Below are 23055 nucleotides of genomic sequence, written 5' to 3'. Positions count from 1 at the left end.
TTTCTCTTCTCCTAACCCCAGCGCTGCCTCTTTGCTGCTGTCCTCTTCATCCCTCTTCCTCCTCCAGTAGCGTCTAAGGGTTTTCCTGGTCATTTTGAAGAAGGAAATTAAAGCCCAATGCTTTTATTTAGTTTGGTTTCCAGGAAAGAAAAGGCTCTGGTTGTATGGATGCAGGGATGTCTGTGTAAGAGATCTCCCGAAGGCCCCAACTGCAGGACACACGTTAACTGGAGCATGCAACCAGCCCCGATGCTTCAGCGGCTCCTGGGCTTGCTGAGCCGCTTGTCCGTGACCCATCCTCACTTTGGGGCCACATCAGCCTGCAAGGAGGGGGATGAGACGGGCTGCAAGGAGAAAACAGGCGTGCGAGGAGCCTTCTCGCCGCTTGCGCACGCGTCGAGGTGGGCTGCAGAGATGCGGAAGCGCCAGCCAGGCCCCGGCTCTCCTCCTCCTCCTCCTCCTCTTCCTGCTCTTCCAAGGCTGCTGGCTCCTCTCATCCGCCGGGGACGAGGCGGAGGAGCAGCGTCGGGGCGCGCGATTAACAGGTTTCAAGGTGCGCGGCTTTGCACCGTCGGTTAAGCGACAACTCCCCCGTGTCCCGTCGGGCTCGGTGCTCCCATTACGGATACGCGGAGGCACTCGTCGGGCAGCGGGGCCGAAAACTCCCGCCGCAGCGTCGCAGCCCCGCGATGCCGGAAGGCAGACACACTGCAAATGCGCGGGTTTTTTTTGCAATGCACAGGCGAAAGGGGTTAGTGGAAAGATGCCGTAACAGTAAAATGGGAAAGATTGGGGAAAGGGGATCAAAGTTGGGAGTCGGCTCCCGTGAGCTCCCTGAAACAGGGCAAGACAGCAAGGAGGCGAAACCAGTAACTTGGGAGAGAGAAGTTGATGCCTCGCTAGGGCCAAGTGCGCGTAGAAATGGTGTAAAAGAGATTTTTCGCTGATCATCCCAGGCGTGGCGGGACTCGCAGCATGTCCCGTCCCGGATGGCACGGCCAGCGCGCTGTTGGCCAAACGCAGCTATTTTTGAGCGTTTCTGGTATCGCGTCGTCGACCTTTTAGCACAGAAACAGCCCTTGCAGGTGACAGCGTCCGGGCTTGGCCTTCTGCGGCAAGCGTGCGGGATCTCCTCATCGCTCCCCGTCGGGTTCGGTCGTAGGAAGAGCGGGAAGCAGCGAGGGCTGCATTGCACCCCGAGTTGGCGGTGCCGCACGAACCGAACGGGAGGCTCCTGCGAACGTCGTCGCGTTTGCACGGGGACGCAAGCCGGCAGGGGGTTCACTTGAGCGGACGTGGGCTCGGGGCGCTGTGGTATTTGGGGGTATAATGCTAGGGGCGGGGAGGGAAGGGGGGCCGGGGCATTTGGGGGTGCAATGATAGGGGGGAAAGGGGCACAGGGGCATTTAGGGGTGTAATGCCAGTGGGTAAAGGGGGCCGAGGAATATTTGGGGAGCAGTGCTGGGGTGCAAAGGGGACAGGGCAACATTTGGGGTGCAGTGGCGGGGGGATGAAGGGGGACATTTGGGGGTGCAGAGCCAGGGGTGCAAAGGGGACAGGGTGACATTTGGGGTGCAGTGGCGGGGGGATGAAGGGGGACATTTGGGGGTGCAGAGCCAGGGGTAAAGGGGGACAAGGGAATATTTGGGGGCACAGTGCCAGGGAGTAAAGGGGCCACGGGACATTTGGGGGTGCAGTGCCGGGGGTAAAGGCACCAGGGGACATTTAGGGGCACAGTGCTGGGGGGGGTGAAGGGACCGGGGACATTTGGGGGCGTCGTGGGGTGTGTGTGAAGGGACCGGGGACATTTGGGGGCGTCGTGCCGGGGGGGGATGAAGGGGAACGAGGGACATTTGGGGGCGCCGTGCCCGGGGGGTGTGTGTGTGAAGGGAACGAGGGACATTTGGGGGCGTCGTGCCGGGGGGTTGAAGGGGAACGAGGGACATTTGGGGGCGCCGTGCCCGGGGGTGTGTGTGTGAAGGGAAGGAGGGACACTTTGGGGGCGCGGCGGCCCGGGCGAGCCCACGCGCCGCGGGGGGAGGGGGGGGGAGGCCGGACGCGCCCATGAGTGACGGGGGGGATCCGGGCGCTGCGCTGGGGGTGTGCGCGCGCGGGGCGGAGGGGAGTAGGCGTTGGGCGAGTCCATGTCTCCCGCAGCGGGGGGGGAGACGCCAGCAGTAGCCGCCGCTGTGTTTGTGCCCAGCTGCTGCGGGCAGGAGCAAACCGCTCTGGCCGCGCTGCGTGTGGACGAGCAGCAAGGCCGGGCTTCGCCCTGCGCCTTTGCGGAGGCGAGGAGCCCGCGAGGCGGCGCGGACCTCTGCCCCCGTCCCCCCCCCCCCGGGCGAGCGGTGAGGTGGTGCGGCGCGGGCGGCCCCGCCCGGCGCGGGGCGGTGGCGGCAGCGGCGGTAACGGCAGCGGCAGCGGAGCGGCCGCGGTGCTGGCGGCGCCGTCTTTCCCCTTCCTTCCCTCCCCCCCTTCACCCGCCCCGCCGCCGCATCGCCGTCGCCATGGCGCTGTGCGCCCGCTCCGCGCTCCTCCTGGCGGCCCCGCGCCCCGCCGCGCGCCGCCCCCGCCGCGCCCCCCGCGCCGGCGCCGCCGAGGCCTTCGTCAGGTAACGGGGGGGAGCGGGGCTGGGCCTGGCGGGGGGGGGGCGCCAAGGGGGGGGAGGGTCTGGGCTCTGAGGGGGGCTGGGGGGGCTGACAGGGAGGATCTGAGGGCTTGGGGGGCATTGAGGGGGGCTGGGGGCTTCGGGGGTCTGGTGTTGAGGGTCTGGGGGCGTTGAAGAAGCTGACAGGGTTTGGGGGGCATTGAGGGGGGCTGGAGGCGTCGTGGGGGGCTGGTGCTGAGGGTCTGGGGGCGTTGAAGAAGCTGACAGGGTTTGGGGGGCATTGAGGGGGGCTGGGGGCATCGGGGGGCTGGTGCTGAGGGTCTGGGGGCGTTGAAGGGGCTGGCAGGGAGGGGTTGGGGAGCACTGAGGGGGGTTGGGGGTGTTGGGCGGGCTGACGGGGAGGATCTGAGAGTTTGGGGGGTATTGAGGGGGGCTGGGGGTGTCGGGGGGGCTGGTGCTGAGGGTCTGAGAGCATTGAAGGGGTTGACAGGGAGGGGTTGGGGAGCACTGAGGGGGGCTGGGGGCGTTGGGGCTGACGGGGAGGATCTGAGGGCTTGGGGGGGCATTGAGGGGGGCTGGGGGCGGCGGGGTGCATGAAGGGGGGTTGGGGGCATGGAGGAGGCTGATGCGGAGGGGCTGGGGGACACTGGGTGGGCTGCTGCTGAGGGTCTGGGGACACTGAAGGGGCTGACAGGGAGGGACTGGGGGGTTTGGGGGTATTGAGGGGAGCTGGAGGCGTTGGGGACACTGACAGGGGACTGGGGGTGTTGAAGCTAATTTGGGGTGAGGCTGGGGGTGTTGAAGGGGGGCTGGGGGCATGGAGAGGACTGATGGGGAGGGTCTGGGGGGTGCTGAGGGGTCTGGGGGCATTGAAGGGGCTGATAGGGAGGGGGGGCTGGGTGCACTGATGAGCATTGAGGGGTTCTAGGGGAATTGAGACTGATGGGGAGGATCTGGGGGCACTGAGGGGATGTGGGGGCATAAATGGGTTTGATGGGGAGGGCCTGAGGGCATTGAAGGGGCTGCCTGGGGTGGGCCTGAGGACACTGAGTGGTGTTGGGGGCATTGAGAGGTCTGATGGGGCGATTCTGGGGGTGTTAAGGGGATTGGAGGTATTGAAGGGGTTGGTTGGGGTGAGATCGAGACATTGAGGGCTCTGGTGGTGGGGAGGGGCTGGGGGTATTGAGAGGACCTCATGAGAGGGGCTGGTGTATTTAGAGAGCTGGGGACACTGAAGGTGCTGATGGTGAAGAGATTGAGGTATTAAGGGCATTGAGGTGGGCTGATGGGATGGGTCTGGGGCATGAAGGGTTTGGGAGGCTGAGGGGGTTGAGGATGTTGAGGGGGGGTTTGGAGCGCACAGGGCATGAAGGAGATGGAAGTATGGAGGGGGATTGGTGGGAGAGGGCTGGGACATTAAGGAGGATGGGCTAGAGGAGGGGCTTGGGGTTAGCTGAGCAAGGGGCTGAGGCGTTAGGAGTAGAATTTGGGGATTTATGGTGGGGGAGAGGTGGCGTATTGAGAGGTTGTAGGAGGCAGTTAATTCTGGAGATGGTTGGAGGCTGCTGGGAGAGAAGCGTCAATGGCCTTGACTGGATGGAAAGCAGGGGCCTGACTTGAGCTTGTGGATGTGGGGGTTGGTGAATCTTGATTAACGTGGAGGAGGGGGTGTGTGAGAGCCTATGGTTGGCTTGAGGGAAAGGACAGAAAAAGAGATTTGGGAACCTTGGAGAGGGGATGGTTTGGGGGGGTAGTGTTACTAGGGTTGAGCCAAGCTGGGTTCTGGTTTGGGAAGGGGAATTGGTGGGGGGAAATTGGGAGAAAGGGCTTGAGAAAGATATGATAGCCTAACTAGGCTAGGGGTAGCAGGGGCAGAAGCTTGGGATGGGTTAAGGAATTATGGAAAGAGCGATGCGAATATTTGTGTGGGCACCTCCTGGTTGGCTTGTGCTCCTGGTTGGCTTGCCTCCGTACCTTGCTTAAGGATATGAAGACAATAACATTCTCTGCATTATGGCAATACAGAGGGTAGAGTTGGAGAAGAGATTGGGCACGGATGCATGTTAGATGATGGTATTTGCTCTTTGGGAGGAGGTATCACCTCAGAAATTGTTGTCAGGTTGCTAGAGCTGTACATGTTTCCTTTCAAAGACTTAAGGTGCGTGCACGTGTGAGTATTAACTACAGTGTGTTTATTATCTAAAATGTTTGAATATTACAAAGATCAACTCACAGGCTGAGGTGCTTGATGCTTTGAATAGTTAAGGTACAATACATGGAAGCGTTCAACTGCGTTAAGTCAGATAATAGAACAACTGGGACATTGCACATAAATTGCTAAATTGCCACCAAACAATAGTTGGCCAAGCTACCAGAGTATTAAAGTGATCGTATATTGTTTGCAGTAAACTTCCAAATTAAAAAAAAAAATGTTTTAGACATGCAGTTCAAGAAAGAAATAAAAGGGTTTTTGCTTTTCGGAGGATATGCCTTTGAAAAGAGAAATTCTGCACTGTGTTAGAGAGAAATAGAGGTCATTCTGTTTGTTTGAAATATATGAACATGGCTGTTCTGTAATGGTTATGTTCCTTCTCTGCCTGTAGTTAGAAACTGAATTAATCTTAAGAGGGAGGAAAAAAGAGTGACCTTTTTCAAATCATTCTTTTTTTCACTGAATATATTAATCTATGTATGTTTGGAAAAAGCCTAGAATTTTTTTTATAGCTGGAAAGTACCTCAAAATTCATGACCTTTAACAAAATACCAAAAAGTGAAAAAACAAGCTAAAAGAGAAAATGGTTTCCACTCAAGCCCCTCTGTTTAAGGGTATGAGTGATTTTGTAATCTGAGATTCTGTTTTAGAGTCGTCATGAGAACATTCAAACTCTTTTTGAACATCTGTAAGCTTTTGAGCTCCCATGGGAGATCCAGACAGCATCTGTAATTTGGCATGTTTGTAGGAGGCATGTCATCCGTTAAATTTTTTCCCCCCCCTCTTCAGCGTTCCTTCTTGTGCAGTTTTTTTCGGACCAGATGGAGGCAAGGAGACCAGTGCTTGCAATAAATTTCCCAAGCAGTCAGCAGATGCCAGGGCAGTTCATAAAAATAACTTAAAACAAAACAATCCATTATCCCTTCCCCCTACCCCCCAAGTCCCAAACAGGAATGGAAAAATTCTTAAGACTATATAAAGAATAGAGAAACCGCCAAAGATAACTCTTGGAGTTCTTCCACGTGCTTCAGAATTTTGGTCTGCTGTATGGTGTGTAGGGAGCTGGCATTTACCGCTGGGACCTTAGGCATTGTAACAACAAAAGGGAGTAAAGAATGAAAGTTTTGTAAACAAAGAGAAGATCCCTTAGCTAATAGATGAGTATTTCCCCCCAAAGGGTGTGCTTTTTTAGAAGCTGATGTCATGTTTCATGTGTCTGTGTTTAGTGAGGAAGTAATGTTTTGCTTAAGAATGTGCCTATTTCTGAACAAAATTTCTATTAAATGCTATGGTTAAATATCAACATTTAAGCTAAATATAAATTTGTTCCATCTGATAGGAATTTAGACCCATCTTTACATTACCCTGTTGAAAAAGAGTTGGCAAATCATTATTATTAGTTACCCATGTTTGTAATATGACACAGATTAGTTTTGATTGTGTGTCTATGTGGGGAAATGCAAAACTGGGTTCATTTTTATGTTTGTCTCTGCCTGTATTATCCTCTAAAACATTCTGTTTTTAATCATGTAGCGGTTAAATATGTGCCTTCTTTTTCTACAGCTTCAGAAGAGCAATCACTGAAGTGTTTGGGAGCGTAATGATGCAGGGAAGAAAGAGTTGTTGTGGTTTCCCAATCATTTGGGACATTTTTATGTTGAAAGATTAACAGTTTGTATCTTTGTGTTGCTTGCATAATTATGCTGAGGTTCAGTATCTCGTAGTAACACATTCACACCTAATTTTTATTAAGGAAAGCGCTGTATTTTCACTGTGCTAGGGCAGGAAAAAAAATTCCTCCTATCTGTGATTTTCTTATGCATAGACTTCTGCTTCTAGGGTTTTTTTGTTGTATGCAAACTTTCTCTAACTTCTGCAGATAAAGTTAAAAAAAAAACAAAAAAAACAAAAAACCAAAACACATTCACAGTTTGTCCTTACAGTAGGTTGGTCTGCTCAAGTGCTACCTCAAGCTTCAGTGCCTGTTGATAGAATGTAGTACAGAGCCCAAACTTCTTCCTGAAGGTCTGTGATCCCCTCCCATGTTGTCTAAGCACTAACCTAGCGTGAGCAGAAGTATACTGTCCATATAATGTGCAAGATGAAGATTACAGCACCGATGAGCTGAATTAACAGCTTATCGGGCCCTTCCGAGCTATTTTAACTTGTTGAAGTACAGGGTAAAAATAAAAAAAGCAAAATATAGGACTGAATGAGGGTAACTTTCTCCTGTAGTGGGATGTACGATGGCTTAGGGACTGTTGAATGCTAGGCTAGGGCCAAAATCATGAGGAAGGTGGGGCTATATAGTTGATAGCAATGGAAAGGTAAAATAGTACTTGGGAGGGAAAAATTGCCAAGGAGAGGAGGCGAGCTTATCTCAACTGCCAGTGGAGCTTTGCTTGAAATTACCCCTTTGTGATTCTTAAACCTGAACCGATGGAGAGTGTTCTGGTTTGATGCTTTGTGGCCACGTGGCTGCAGCAGTTGTGATCCAGTAATAGGTACTTTGAAAGTAAATTTAGTTCTACGGCACTGTGGCTTAACTTCTGATTTGTGCTGAAGTGACAGACACTTGCCTTGTCTTTCTGATAAGAGAGTGATGACACAGAATAATTATACCTGAGCTGTCAGCCTTTCAGACTTTCTTAAATATTGTCATTTTCTTAGGTGATACGTTTTTGGGGGGAGGGGAATAACTGACTTCCTCAGCAACGTGCTGCAATTTAAGAAAGTGGCTGCCCAGTGAAAATGCAACCTTGGTGTTCATAAATCAGCCTGTTAAACAGAGTGCCTCGTGGCCACTTGTCTACCAGGAATATACGTGTGTGCAAGTGATGGGCAATCTATCATTTGATTGCACCCGTGGAATAGCTTCACTTGGCTTCCAGTCCATTTGCTAGTGCTGAGACCTTCTGTTGTACTAAGGCTGTTCTGGCATGTATCTACTTGACACTTGCATTAAAACAGGTCCCATTGGTGAGTTGCTTATAGTAAACAAGGGTGCTGAATAGCTGTACTGGATATGTGGCTTACTCGCACGGGAAAAGCTGTTTGGTGTCTTCCATTTTAGCGTGGCTTAGTATCCCTAGCAATTCATAGTTAATTTAGTTCTGTGACATTTGGGGCCTAGTGAGAGAATTTGGGGTTGTTCCCTTTGCTTTTTTTTTTTTTTTTTTTTTTGTCTTTGAATAACAAAAATCTTTTCACTTGTCAGTGTGTTGGGTATCCAAGTGATATACTTATGCAGGTATTTTGGGGAGTACAGTTCCTTTCAAAAATTGACTGGTTGTTGAATGGGTTTGGGGGGTTCTTTGTGAGAAAGGCATAAGGTGATAGGACATGAGGGTAGAATCAAAGTTTTGGAAAATACTGACCAGTGCTGTGGAAATTGAGGTTCTTGGACCTTATGTATTCATCAGACGTTTGTTTGTTTGTTTTTTTTTGTTCACAGATTTATTGCTATTAGTGGTAGGAGCTATGATACAGTTTTTGACCATTGGTTTCTTGATGGGAGAGTCTGATATCTGTAGCTACCAGGAGTTCTACTGCTCTGTCTTTTTGATGTCAAACTAAAGACTTGTTATACCACAGAGAACCTACTGACTATTTTTCCCACAAAGAAGGGAAAGGTATAAGCATGGTTATGGAATATACAACATGAATATCTATGTGTATTCTATAAGATAGTGCTGCTGTTCAGATGTGCTGAAGTGCCAAAAATCCTAAACAAGCTTATATTTTGGAAACTTTGCTAGATAGTTCCACACATTCAGTAAAGAGAGATTTATAACTCTTCCTGTGTGTTCTGAAGTCTTTGAATTGCAGAGTTGAATATTACTATCCAGTTAAACTCTAGACGCAAAGATTTTGATCTTGTAAAATGCACATTAAGAATTGGATTTTCTTCCCCTACATCTAATTTTAATACTTCCTACTTAAAATTATTAAACATACTAAGCGGTTTTGAAGTTGCTAGGTCTCCTACTTATATTCAAATTACCTACGTTCATTGTAGAGAAATTTTGAAAATATTTGAAAAATTATCATGTTTTAAGGTGAGTAAACTGCATTGTCCTGTGTGAGTGACAAGCAGTAAAACAATAATTGTTTAATTAAACTAAGAAAAAATTGAGCAAGATTAACTGTCAGTCTTAAAGCTAGATTCTAAATTTTAAATGTATAACTGCTTTGAAATTTCTGAGAATTTGTAACTTAGCTTGACTTCTGGTTTCTGTTTTCACAAATCGGTTAAGATGGTGATAATGTCATACTGTGGGAAACAGGAAAATTCAGTACTCGAACGTAAGCAGACAGTAACACTGTTTCTGGTAGAAAATCTGAGGTCAACAAAATGCCCACGAAGAATATCCTTGATTTTTCAGGGTAGAATGGAAACAGATCATCTGGAACCTATGGTGGCAATGGGCAAGTTAGTGAGAAAGGAGAAAAAAGTATTAGATGTTTTCTTTATCTTTTCTTTATCTTTCCTCTTTTTTTCTTTTTCCCTTCAAACCAAGTACTCAAGAAAGACACTGGTTTTAACATTGAATAGAGGGCATGAATTTATTCAACTCATTCCCTGAAGATCAATCTTGTTAATGTGAGGATTTGCCCAGTTTTGCCAGGGGTGTGTCAGATTTTTTTCCCCTTGTTCACTGCTGTCTATTAAAGCTTAACCACGTGTGGGTTTTTAAGACTGCCTAGCATTTGTGGGGGAGGAGTATAGCATCTGCCAATATGAAGCAAAACATACTCAACTTGCCGCTCGGTACAGCAGTGAAATTATATCCTTTGTCAGATGAATTGCACACTAAATCACAGCTGTGGCTGTCCCAGACATATGGTAGGCTAGCCAGTAGGAATCAATTGGGAATCAATAGGGGATCAATGTTAATACTGTTGCTACACTGGTGCCCCTGGCTTAGAACAACAAGAGAAGGAAGCTTGTGTACGGTGCATAGAATAAATTGAATTAGCAATATGGGATGCAAAAAAAAAAAAAAAAGTAACACGTTGTGGAAAAATAAATAGGCTTTATGAGATGAAAATTAAAATATTGCGTGACATTCTCTTAAAATGCGTTTTTTCTTTATAATTGAAAAAGGCACGGCTGTCAATATTGTCTGCATTGGCCAACATACGTGACTTTTCTAGTGTCTGTTACTGTGTTGTGACAGTCTAGATTGTTGTAAAGCAAGGTATTTTGCATAATTAGTAAGAAGACGTGTGAACAGATGAGCAGTAATTCTTAAAAGCTAATGATTGCAAATTCTCTTGCTTTTTTATTTTTTTGGATCTAGTCCAAGATTAGCAGACAATCAACTACCTCAATGTATAGTTTCTTAATTGGCCTAAGCACACTTTATTGCCAGCTGGTGCCCAAAGCTATGGCTGTGCCTTCTGACCTTCCCTTGTCAGCAGTCAGATCAGCTTGCTGATGCTTGAAAACAGTTTTTTTTTTTTTTTTTTTTTTTTTTTAATTCCTGGACTAGAGTTCATTTGGATCGGTAAGCTGATCTGACTTGACACATGGCTTCAAGATTGTTACAGCCACAACAAAGGCAGCGAGCAGGGTGAGCCCGTCCCTTGCAATAACGTGGAATCTTACACTGAATTACGCCAGTCTAGAAATCACATTGTCCGTCCAAGACTACAAGCTGGAAAAACTCTCAGTTAACCAACTTCAGCTCCTTATCCACTTCTAAAGTTGCTTGGTTGTCTGTGGATATTTCTTTGTGTATATTGTACATTGTGTATATACACAGTTTAACTAGTTTCAGTTGCTTGGAACTCATGTCCTATCTAAGTCTCATTGGAGTCCAGGAATTTTGAATTTCCTTAAAAGGGATGTATTTATTTGTGTTTTTGAAAACCTCTAATGCTGGTTGTCAGGATCAGGCTACTGTAAAATGAAGTTGTGGTTATGCATTTGCCTATGGGGGAAGAAAGGGTGCACAGAAAAAGGTTACTTTTCGCTACAGTACCCTATTCCCCCTGAACCTGAGGGGTTTCAGAGCTGCATCTTCCAGGAAAGCGTCCCAGTGACCAGAGGGTTACGCTGGTCTCTGTAGGTCGTTCTTCATTGCTTCTCTTTGAAATTATGTTACTGTGGTAAAGAGAGAAGGAATAAAATCCAGTATTCTTGCTAGGGCACTTGCTTTGGAGGCGGGGGAAGTCATGGATTTTTGTTCCCAGGCTTGTTTCTTTGTTTTTATCAGAGGACTGTTTAGTGTGAAATGCAAGAAAATGCCTATTTTTTCCCCCCTGACTTTATATGCAGTTTAGCTTGTATTGTTTAACTGCATGTAGTTAGAGTTCTAATTATTCTCTTTACTATTTCTGAATAACATCTTTATTCAAACACAGAAGTCTTCTGTTTTTAATGTCAGCCTTTGAATATAATGATTTATATATGCTTGAAATGATGTAGAAACTATTTCTGTGAAGAAGCTTTTTCAAAGACCTCCTGTTTTATAGAAGCCACTTCTTTAAATGAGGCAAAGAAAAATATTCTTCTGAAAACTCTTCGGTTTTATGATTGGAATAAATGTGTTTATGGTCATACATCTCACTGAAATAATTCATGTATAATTTGACCTACACTTCTTCCTCTTATGTCAGGAGAGTCTCATGAATGAAGTGTAGCATTGACATTAAACTTTGCATGGCAAGAGTTTCTTAGCAGCTTGATCTGAGAACGTTATGTATTTTAAAGGGTGCACTAAAGTTATAATTTCAGTGGGGGGATAATTTACCTTGTATTATACAGTAAAGATTTTTTCACTAAATGAGCGTTATCTTCCCCTGCGAGTTGCTTACAAGCAGTATTGCTACTTGTTTTGTCAAATTTAGTTCTGAATGTTCTTTTCCTTTCAAAGTGATCAGTATCTGAAAATAAAATGGACTGCAAAATGAAGGTATGTATTTATGCTGTGTTTATAATGCATACGAGGTTTTATAGTAAAATATTTTTAACTCAAGACTGATTTTTCTTTGGCTGGAAAACTAGTTAAATTTGCCGTGTGAGTTAGTTGAACATTCATAGCAGAGAGATTTTTGAGTCTTGTTTCCGAGAGGTATTTATTGGAAATTTGCCTCTCATGCCTTCAGTTTGTAAGCATTTGTAGTATTTTTCTGATGACGGTTTCTTTTCTCATGTTGTGGAGCAATAGCAGGAAGATGCATCCTCTGATATGGCAATGTTCAGGGAATTTTTCTACCTTTGATCTTGTGACACAAGAAGTATAAAAACGTGTAGCTTGCTGTAGGGATCATCTCTTAGCTAGCTAGTCCAGGGTACTGTTTAATAGTGGGAGATCTTCTAGAATAAGGTACAAAACCTTAAGATAGGATGGCTGTGAGATTCTGTTTTAGGTTAGGTTTTAAAAGAGCTAGTAATTAGAAGTTGCTAAAATGTGCAGCATGAGGTTCAGGCTTTCTTTCACAGAATTTGTAGCATCACATATGGACAACAACATCTGACATTGGTAGTAGTTAATTAGGTGCTTGGGTGATTTTCTTTTTTGCTGTCAACAGCATTTTATTTAATTTCTTGTTCTGTATCTCATACTATGTTGAAAGTTTTATACATAGATTGGACTGTGCAGCTGATAATACAAATTGGGACGTTTCAGGCAAAAAGAATAATTGAGTTCAAAACTCAGCTTAAAATGTTATCTTTATCCATTTTCGTTAGCATGGATGTTTGAATTGCACTTAGATTAGCTATGGTTTAAACTCTTCACATGTGCTCTGTCTTTCAGAGAAAGTGGAGCATGATAACTGCAATATCACTGAAAAGGTCTATTTGCTCTTTACTTGGCTTAAATAACTGGAAATAGCAATATTTGATGTTGCTTTCTTGCTTATTCAGGCAGATCATAAATGTAGCTCTGTTTAAGCTTTTCCGTAAGAGACATTTGTTTTCTACAGCTGAACAGCTCAGCTCTATAAAGAAGAAAACACATTCATTATTATCAGCAGTGAAAATTCTTGCATTATATCTGTATTAAAAAAAGCTCTCAAAAGGTTGATTAGAAGTACGAACTATGTTACTCTGTGTGGCATGTTGGGCAAATATAACAATACGATTAATTTATTTTGATTATGAAAATTTTGACAAAACTTGGTATTGTTTCATTTCCTTTTTAATGTAGATTATAAAATGATCATACTTTAGGCTTACAGTTTTCTCTAACTGTTCATTGTAGAGAAATTTTTCATGGTTGTAATAGAGAAGTAACTGAGAAAGGTAACTTAAGATATAACTTATGAAAATGCTCTAGGTATTTCTTTGGGTATAGAAAGAAAAATTTCCTGCTTTTACGATTTGCATATAGTGTTTTTCACTTGCAGAGTTGTTCTGGCCTGTGGTTTTCTTTTTCACTGGAAACTCAATAGTGCAAGTTTAGCTTGTTAATCTCTTGTAGAGAAAATTTTTCTTAAAAGGAGACTCTTCTTGAGTTCAGCTTTTGTTATGTTGAATAGGAATATTGGCTGTATATTTTCCCATTATGGAGTAAATATACTTCTAGTGAATAAAGCCAGATCTAAGGAAGAACTGTAGTGCCTGAAGTCTAAGTTGTTATGGAAAAATCCACTGTTCAATAGCTGTCTAATCTCAGTGTTCCCTAAAGTTGCTTCCTTTTTTTCTGCCTGAATGTTCCCTCAGTTCTGCATTTCTGCTTATATATATGTTTGTAATAATGATGGAGTGTCCCATTTGAGTCTTCATTATACTGATAATTTAAAGCATCACACTGACACCGGCAGATAACATGATGCTGTTAGTCTTGAGCAAGGAGTTTGCTGGGACTCTGCAGGTTTGAGAGCGGGGACAGAGATTTTGAGAGTGTAGAAACTTCTCCGTGTCCTCCCGTTCTCCTCCTTGCCCTTCTGCAAACATCTGGCTTTCCGCTCATTTTATTGGAGGTCTGGGACATGTCTGTACTGTGCAGTTACGCAGGGTGAAAGCTGCTGGATGGAGCTGAGGGTCCTGGAACTCCCTCTCATCTTTCTCATACTGCTCCTGGGGTGTAGAACCTATTGCAGTCCTTTCCCTTACCAACTTCCTACTTGGGCATCACCTGCCCCATGTTCTGGTTTTGCTTTGCGCTGAGAAGAGGGAAATTTGGGCTAAAATTCTTGCTAGAGATTGGAGACTAACAGGACACTGGGTTAGAAGGGATTCTTGTGAGTTCCAGTTATCTCTCGGGACTACGTACTTTCACGTGCTTTAGACAAAAAATAATCTGGAGAAGGTTTGATACGAGATTTAAATGTATTTCAGACAGAAGCTAACCATGTCAAACTGTGTGTATTTAATTCATATAATTAAGAAAAAAGCATAGATCAACACTTGAGCCTACCAGATTTGAGCACTTTGAAACACTGTCCCTAAGGACCAATTCTTTCTTTTGCAGCTGCAGCCGCCTTCGACACATTCAGAGCATCCTGACGCAGAGCAGCAAATCTCAACCTGATGGAATCCTTTGCATTTTGGGTTAGTTTTCTCTCTCTCTCTCTCTTTTTTTTTTCCTTTTGTCCTCACTGTACTGATAAAGATGCCGTGAAAAATGAATGTCATTTCTTACTCCACCTCTGCCCCCACGCTCCCAGCCTGTTTCTCAGTGAGGACAGCTATCTGATTGCTACTCTTTTCTCCCTAAATAATTCATTTGGACTATTTACTAATTTCAGGCAAGCTTGCTAGTATAGTAATAATGATATCAACATTCTTCCAAGCCTTATGAAAATTGAGTGGCTGGATAGAAGACAGAATCTTTGTCAATGTCCACAGTGAAGGAAAGATGGGGAGAACTTAACCTGTATCTATTTGGAGTAAACAGTTGGTTGTCCAGGCAGTGTTTGTGTTCTAGCTGGCAATTGAAATAAAAGCTGAAGGCCGAAGGCACGTGCACTGCGGCTGGTTTCGCCACATTGCTGGGGAAGTGGAAGGCACTAGCAGGTGCTGTGGGTGTTTGTGAGACTTGGTAGGGAAGTTAAAGGACTGGAGAAAAACTTAAGAGTGCCAAGGTTAGGGATCATGATGTGCAGGGCTGGCGAGGGTGGTGTTCAGGAACAGGCTTGGTTTATAAGAGATGCATGAAAATTTGCAGAAAAGCTAGCAGCAGAATTAATAAAACCTGACCTTAGGAGAAGGGATACTTAAGACCCTGGGGAGAAATAATTCAAAATGCTTTTTAAAAGTCATGTGGGAAGCCTGGGCAGCAGTTATAACTTAAAGGGTGGCACATAAAGCACATGCAATTTCAGTGCTTATTTATTCTCAGGGTAGGGGGAAAGGGTGATGCAAAACAAAGCTGTACATGCAGATATGCTGTAGTAACAGTAACAGGCTTTTCGTACAGCTTTAGTATCATGTTGTGTGTAACTGACTTTTGTTTCTAAATATATAGTTGTTTTTAAGATATTAAAGGAAGTTTCAGGAATGACAATTCTAATACCTAGAGAATAGGATTAGGGAGTGATTATGTAGATTATGTATAACATTTAAAGATGGAAAATTTAGTGTAGTCCTATAAAAGCTATGAGTACTAATGGGTTTTGCATTAAGAAATGATACAACGGATAACTTGCTGTCATAGCCTGTTTTATTTTTTGAATGGTGTAGCAAGAAAACTTGAAGAAGCTTATTTGCTGGACCATGAAAAATTGGTAAAAACACAGAACCTTATTCTATTTTGATAGATGCTGACTGTATAACAACACTCTATTCCACATGCTCTTCTGTAATAGTTTAAAAAACCTTTTGGTTAAGTAGTAATTTTACCAGCTGGAAGTTGTATGTGGTGACAGTGTGGCAACCTTGCAACAACACTTAATTTTACAAGAGAAAGTACTTGGTTTTGCCTTTGATGCCAGTCCAATTTTGTAAAATATAACAAACTGTGCCAACTCTCAATTCTCACCGTATATATGTAGTACTCTTTGGCTTTTGTTAATTCTGAAGCTGCGGTAAGTCCCAAGCATAAAAGCAGTCACTCAAAATAAGAGATGTTGTTTCTATGGCATTAGAGAAAACATTACGTGCAAAAGAAATCCTGTTCTGTAAGCCTCAGTGTAATGTGGAGTATTTAAAACCTTGCAGATGACCATGCTTCTTAATAAATAAGCATTTCTGTTATGGAAATATATGAAGTGTGTTTTTTCTCATTAGACTTGTGCTTTTTACTAATCTCTTTCTGTACCCACAATAGGACTGTTGTTGTCTAATCTGACCTAATATAGGCTATAGCATTTCCCACATAACTTCTAGTCTAGCAGCAATGTCTCTGTTATAAAGAGATTAAGTCTGTCTTCAAATAGAAGCTTCAGATGATAAAGTTTAAGTATTCTTATGTCTTGAGTCCTTTTGATTTTTATGAAAACCAGAGAGTGTCCTATACCCACGTTTTTCTTCCAGTCAGCGCATGATGTATTTCACTTTGCTACTTTTAAGTACCTAGAGTTAACAACTCCCCCCTTCCCCCTTAATTTTATATATTGGACTATAAGATAAAGCGATATAAACTCTCATAGCTTTACTTCAGTTGGATTAATATTTATACTGAAATTAAAAATAGCTTGGTAAGGTGCCAAAGAGAGGGGAGAACTTAAGCTTGATAAAATTATTTAAAAGTAGTTGCAGCTGATTTTTAAATAATCCTATATTTCTTATTTTAAAATGATCGAATGGTAGCATACGTCCGTTCTTTGCCAGAAAAAATGACATTACAACTGGCGCAAAAAAGAAATTTGGAGGTGGGGAGAGAAGAGACATGTCTGCATGTCAGACATGTTTTTAATTAAAGTTGTGAGGTGTGATTCTTCTAGAAACTGGAGTTTATCGCTGTTAAAAGTTGCTAAGAAAACTGTATAAGAAACTCCCTAAATTATACCGTAAACTAATTTTTTTAAGCAATGGCATTTCCCCCTTCTTACCTTTTAACAGAGGTTTCTAGCTCACCATTAAGTTAATCTGGTATTTGAGGATGTATATTTAGTATACAGCGTTCCTTCTTTATGAGTTTTTAGGAAATGTCTGTCCTATGTAGAGCTGCTGCTCTTAGGATGTGGGAGAAATCTCACCAACATTTAGTACCTTGAAGTGCTTGTTCATCCCGTTCCCTGTCTAAATGGAGACTGTTTCAATGATTAACGTGCCTGGCTGTTAGATGGCTGTTTCACAGTTGCCTAATGGCTTGGGGCGGCTGTCAGAAGGTGATCTGTCCGTTCTCTCCAGCCTCACCTTCCTGCTAGCCTCCCACCTTGTGTCCCTAGAGCTCACATGGCTGTTAAACGGGTTATGAAACAACTCTTCTCCGTTTTGAGAAACGGGGAATGTCAAATATGCATGGCTGGGACAAAGAGAAAGCAAGGCTGCTTTTTACATGTAGATTATGTTTGTATCAGCTTAGCAACTGGTGCCCAAGCACGTGAGATAGCTGAGCCTTCTCAAATACTTTTTGTCTCAGAAAAGGGGTTGTCTTGACCTGTCCCTAGATTGCTCCTCTTCCCTTTCCTCCTTTCCCTCCCCACATGCATTTTGCATCAGTTCTGGTGCTTGTTTGATCTTGTGCGCTGGCTTCATCTTACTGAGCTGACAGAATTTTTCCATACTTGGCTGAACTAGTTTTCTGCCAGCTTAGCGAACTGAATCAGCTCCCTGAGAGGACAGATAAGCTCTGAATACAGGAAAAGGAGCAGGAATGGCTCCTTGGGCAGCGGTGGGCTGCTAGATAGACTTGAGTCATTGTCTACTACACCCTTGCGATGAGCTGGGAAAGATGGGGAGTTACTAAACTTGCACAGCTCCGCTGGAGCCAGGCCTGTGAGGTTTTCCTAATTAATAGCTTTCCCCATTGTTCTGTTGAGGACTCGTGCTATGCTTTCTGGAGGTATCTTATCTTTGCCATTGTTTCATTTCCTGTTTGTTTTCTGCTAAATGTATCTCTTCATTTAACTCCATATGCTTGTGTAGAGTAGTATTGAAGCCTGGGTATGATAAATCCTGTCTGTATTGGATGGTAAAAAATCAGGTATTCTATGAAGTTGTTGGTGTTGCGGCACACTGGTACCTTCCCTGCTGGCCTGCGTGTGCTCTGCAGGCAATAAATTCACCGATGTCCTGTTTTTATACGAATTAAGCTTATCAGCTGCTCCTTTGTTAACACCTTCCTTTTGTCTTTTCTTCCCCCTCCTTATGTTGAAAGTATCAACTACCTTTCTTTTCTTTTCTTTTTTTTTTCCAGTTAGTTTAACTGAAAAAGCAGAGGTTTGGTATTTGTCTTTGAAGATCTTTTCTGTTTCAAGTCTGAAGAAGAGCTGATGCACCTGGATACTTGCTCTCAAACTCTTCCAGTGATGGCTACATCTTAATTTTTTATAAGAATAGTTTCTCATTTGTCTTCTGATCTTCCGGTCTTTTTGTTCCTCTGTCCTTTTTTTTTTTATCCTGCTTCACTACGTGTTATTCTGTTAGCCTGTCCCTGAGCGTGCTGCCTTGGCTTTCTGGACCTTGGAGTCCCTAGCAATGAGCCTGATAGGAAAAAATGCAAATGTAGTGAGATAGCCACTTTCGTCCACGCTGTTTGGACTATCGTTGAGGGTGTCTTGTTAGATTAACATTTGAGTTGATAGATGATGTTTGCTCATGAAACATTAGTAAAGCCTAAGAATGAGCTCTTAAAGAACAACTGATCTAACAGCTTGCTGTCACCAAAAGGGACTGTCCTGACTCCTGCATTGCACTAGAATGGGTATTTATCTGATCACCTTCAAAAGCTGCTTCAGTTAGGCAAGTGAGCAGTAAACAAGGCAGGTAAGGACATTGTGTGCGCTACCTTTCAAAATGCCGCAGCTGATGATATTTAAATGGGATGGCTGCTTTCTGGAAAAATCAAGTCTCTGCATTTGGCTGTAACTGAAGTCCTGCCTTGAGACAGGGAGGGAGCTTTGGTAGCAAGATCAGTGTATGGAGTCCTGTTGCGTTCCAGACTGTGCTGGCACGTCTGCTTTTGGGAGGCTGCAGGCAATAGGTATAGCAAAGGCAGATCACTGTAGCAGAAGGCAGAAAATGAGTGGCCGGGAATGAGATTTCGCGTATGTTCTGTGACAGATGCCTTCTGAAAGAGAACTGTGGCTTGTATTTAAGAAAAGCGTGCTCTGACGAAGCGTACGTAAACAGGAGAACAGTGCTAGAAGCTGAAGCTAGGTAGCAGCGGAATGGGGATTTCAGGATCTTGGCAGGAAAGATTTTTTTTTTGAGGGAGTGAGAAAAATAGGGTAGGTATTACGCAGTTTCCCCTGGCCCCAACACAGTTCAAGGAATGCAGCTTAGCAGTGTGCATTATCGGTGCTTATAATCGTAAAGCCCTGCAGGGGGAACAGAATTACAAAACTACTGTAGCTTCAGCCCAATCTAAAGACAAGGCGGTAGGCGCTGCGAGTCTTAGTAGATCGAGGCAATGGATTCAGTTTGTCTCCTCTGCAGGTTTAGGCCAAGCACTTGATACCTTGGAACATGTGTTATCTGAAGACCAATTATTATGCAAACAAGGGTGGTTAGTAAGATATGGGATTCAGTAGTTGGATGCAAACACAACGTTAGCGCTTTAAAGCTGAAGCGTAGCTTAAAAAGGGGATATAGTTGGAAGAGCTTATGATTTGTTCCAGTTTTGGATGTGTTGAAGTGACTCCTAAGCAGTTTGGTTTCTGATGCAACTCCTGAAACCCAGATGTGCAGGCTGTGCTATGACATACTGTTGCACTGATCTCTCACTTGGAGAGCGTTAACAAATCTTTTTTTTTTGGCAGCCACACAATTGTATCCTTATATAACTTGGTAGGAGAACTTGATGTTAATGCTTATGAGAAATTTTGTAGCACGGTCAAGACTGGTGACTGCTGTCGTGTGCACGTGAGGGATGCAGTTTCTTACATAGTTCTACTTGTGGAGAAAACTTGATCTATTACATTTGAATTAAGTGTTAGGAATTATGTCTGTGTGTATTGACAGTCTTGCAGAAAGATGAAAGCATTTCCTAAATCTGTGGGCTGCTTCTTTTTTTCCCCCTTTTTTCCCCTTTATTTTATCTTTCTTTTATCTCCCCTTGCTCTGGATCTTCAGGGTTTTTTTTATTTTTTCCAGTGAACACAAAAAGCTTTCCTTGGAAGCCTTTCATATGCCATGTTTGTCAGAATATCTTTTGTTGATTTGTTAGAAGTCTGCGCTGGCTTTCTGGTGACTCAGGGATTGCACTATACTACTTATAAGATAATGTTTAATCATGTATTCTAAAGCAGGAGATTTAGGTCACAGGATTAGTTTATTAGGAAGCCTCAATCAAGAACATATTCATTAGAATGAATGCTGCATACAGACATGTTTAGGTTTGGATTGCTAGGTAAAATTGAACTTCTGTTACTTAAGAACACTGCAGAAAGCTAAATTTTATTTTTAAGCAGTGCCTGTGGATTTAGGTCAAGAGTGAAATGTCAGCATGTAGCAATGAATTGCAAAAACTCTCTTTTCCCTCTCCTGTCTTCCCAGTATGTTGGAGTAAGCGTTCACTGACTATATGAGAAATTCAGTTAATACTCCTATCTAAACAGTTTTCTTCTTATTAGGGAAGAAGACAAGGTTTTCAGGAGTACTGTGTTAGGACACACATTTCACAAACCATTTGCTTTTGCAGGAATTGATAGTCGATACAACGAAGGTTGCAGGGAACTGGCAAACTATCTGCTTTTCGGCTTGTATAACCAGAGCAACAATGACTTTGAGCGAACTGGGTTTCCGGAAGAAGTTCTTGATGGTGAGTAACGTGATGAGCTTTTTCATGTATTTCTCAGCTTTTCTGGAGGGAGGGTGAGTCAGCAGAAGGGGCACAGTTATCAGTGAATTAAAAAACAAGAAGTCAGTAAATCTCCTAATTGGGAATATACAGCTGATAAAATGATTAAAAAAAGGAAAACTATTTTTTTTTACTTCCCCCACTAAATTCCCTTAAATGTTCTAAATATAGAGAAATATTTAGAGAAAATATAGAAAAATAGATCCCATTAGTAGAAATCCTAGTTCAGTCATATTATATATATACACCTGTAATCAATTATTGTATGATTAAACGTGGAGTTCTAGAATACTTGAGATAATTTGCCAAAGTAAAAAAAAAAAAAAAAAAAAAAACAACCTCATTTTTATATTTGAAAGGCAGCCAGTTATCAAGGTCATAGATTATTCCCTTATTTGCATAAAACTTTGACTATCTATCCTATTTTTACATGGGATGTGCTGTTATGGTAGTTTTTAATAGGAACAAGCTCTTGATGTAATGTCAGGCAAGGGCAAATACAGTTAACGTTTTTGTAAGTGCTCTGTAAGTGCTCATTGCTGACAGTCTTGGCTTTTCAAAGCACAGGCTGATGCAAGATCTGAGTAAGACTTTATAATAAACCCACAATTGTTTTGAACAGTAAAAAGTACTGTTGTACTTGGAACTGTATATGACTGCCAACTTTTTTATTAAAAAGAAAAAAAAAAGAAACAAAAAAAGTGGTATATGTTATAGGAAAAGTGTATTCTATCCTGTTCCTGTGGGTTTTGTGCTTGTATAAGTCTTCTGTGTGTGCATTCTTGATGCAGGAATAAAATCTGTTCTGCTTGTTGCAGATATCATCATATTAATAAAACCCGACAGTGTTCATCTATACTGTAACCCTGTGAATTACAATCATCTTTTGCCATATGTGGCATACTGGAGGAACTTGCATTTTCACTGTCTAACTGAAAACGAGGTATGTGGAAAATGAATGCACATGAGAACTGCATGTCTGTAATATCTTGCTAATGAACTGATCCTCGAAGTGGTTTTTTTTAACACTTCTAGAAGTCTCGCCCCCCCCCCCCCCCCCCTTCAGATTCTGTTGGGAGTGATGTGCTTCTCCTTAGGGGTATTAATCATTTTCTTAACGTGTGCACAAAGAATACATTTCTAATAGTTTGTATTTGATGGAGCATGAAGACAAATGCTTTTCCCCCCACTAATTGCTTTTGTTTTCACTTGAGTCAATGATCTTTTAATGAGGAAAAAACATATGGGATGTGAGAAAAGTACAATTTGAATCAAGTACCATAGTTAACACTGAATTTTCCAATGATAGTCTTATTTGTTACCAAAGTAGTGTGTTAATGTGTTGTATGCCTATAGTTTTAGAAGTTTAGAAAAGATGGGCTTAGTAAATCATTTAAAAACAATAAACTTTGTCATGTATTTTCTTTTTAACTTTCAACTCTTCCTTTCGAAAGCTGTTAATCTCAGTAAGGGAAAAAAGCTGAGTTCTATCATTTATTTTCATTGGACTATAATTACTAGATATGAATTTGTCTTGCATTTAAAAGTGAGGGTATTTCTGAAGAACTAAATTTAGCATAGTAGGATAACGCTAGAGGAGTTGGAATGAAAATGACTGTTTTCTACACTCTGGTCCTGATTCTTTGTGCTCTGGATAACATAGATGAAGAAGCTGGTCGGCAACTAGTTGTTCAGCTGCCGAGACCTCTGTTTCTCTGTATGTTTGCAGTGTTATGGGGCAGCATGCTATGGCCAACCACATGCTACTCCACAAGTAGTGCTTGTGCCCATCTAGGTGCAGATTAAGAACCTTTTTAATCCAGCTGAGACTGGAGATGGTTCTTCCTTAATCCCCTTAAGGCAAGCTTTTTTCCCCCTGTTAAGTTCTGTGTAGTTCCTTTCCTAAATTAGAATGATACTGAAATCGGAAGGGAGTGAGTTAGAAAGCTATGTTGTGAATGGGTGAAACTGGTGAAAGAGTGAATGGGCAGGGCAGGGAGAGTGGCCTTTTCCCCTCGAGTTGGCTGTACCCTCTTTCCAGCTTGAATTATGATGGGAATTATGACAGATTGGTGATGTTTCTGTGTGGCTGTTTGGTAGTGTGTTTATATCACCAAATTATAGAATAATTCAGGCTAGAAGGGACCTCTAGAGATCATCTTGTCCAACCTCCTAAGTAAGGCAGGGTCAGCTATGAGATCAGACCAGGTTACACGAGGCTTTATCCAGTTGGGTCTTGAAAACCTCCAAGGATGGTGACTAGACAACCTCTTTGGGCAACAGTTCCTTTGCTTGACTGAAGTCATGGTGAAAGTGTTTCCTTTTATCCAATCTGAACCTCTCTTGTTTTGAATCATGCTCACTGTCTTCCACCC

The 23055-nt window shown here is 43.3% G+C and overlaps 1 protein-coding gene across 1 annotated transcript in view; it reads left to right on the top strand.

The window, feature by feature from the left end:
• The first annotated feature begins 2507 nt into the window (after window positions 1–2507).
• The window catches only part of DNAAF9 (dynein axonemal assembly factor 9), a 78835-nt gene continuing 58287 nt past the window's right edge, over window positions 2508–23055 (top strand). Inside the window, exons 1-4 of the mRNA XM_067297262.1 lie at window positions 2508–2611; window positions 14246–14325; window positions 20522–20641; window positions 21499–21623. Coding sequence (XP_067153363.1) covers window positions 2508–2611; window positions 14246–14325; window positions 20522–20641; window positions 21499–21623 — 429 coding nt within the window. The remainder of the gene's footprint in view (window positions 2612–14245; window positions 14326–20521; window positions 20642–21498; window positions 21624–23055) is intronic.

Source organism: Apteryx mantelli, chromosome 5 (assembly GCF_036417845.1).
Source record: "Apteryx mantelli isolate bAptMan1 chromosome 5, bAptMan1.hap1, whole genome shotgun sequence".
Lineage (NCBI taxonomy): Eukaryota > Metazoa > Chordata > Aves > Apterygiformes > Apterygidae > Apteryx > Apteryx mantelli.
The sequence above is the reverse complement of the archived record's forward strand: the minus strand, read 5'-3'. Positions and strand labels throughout refer to the sequence as shown.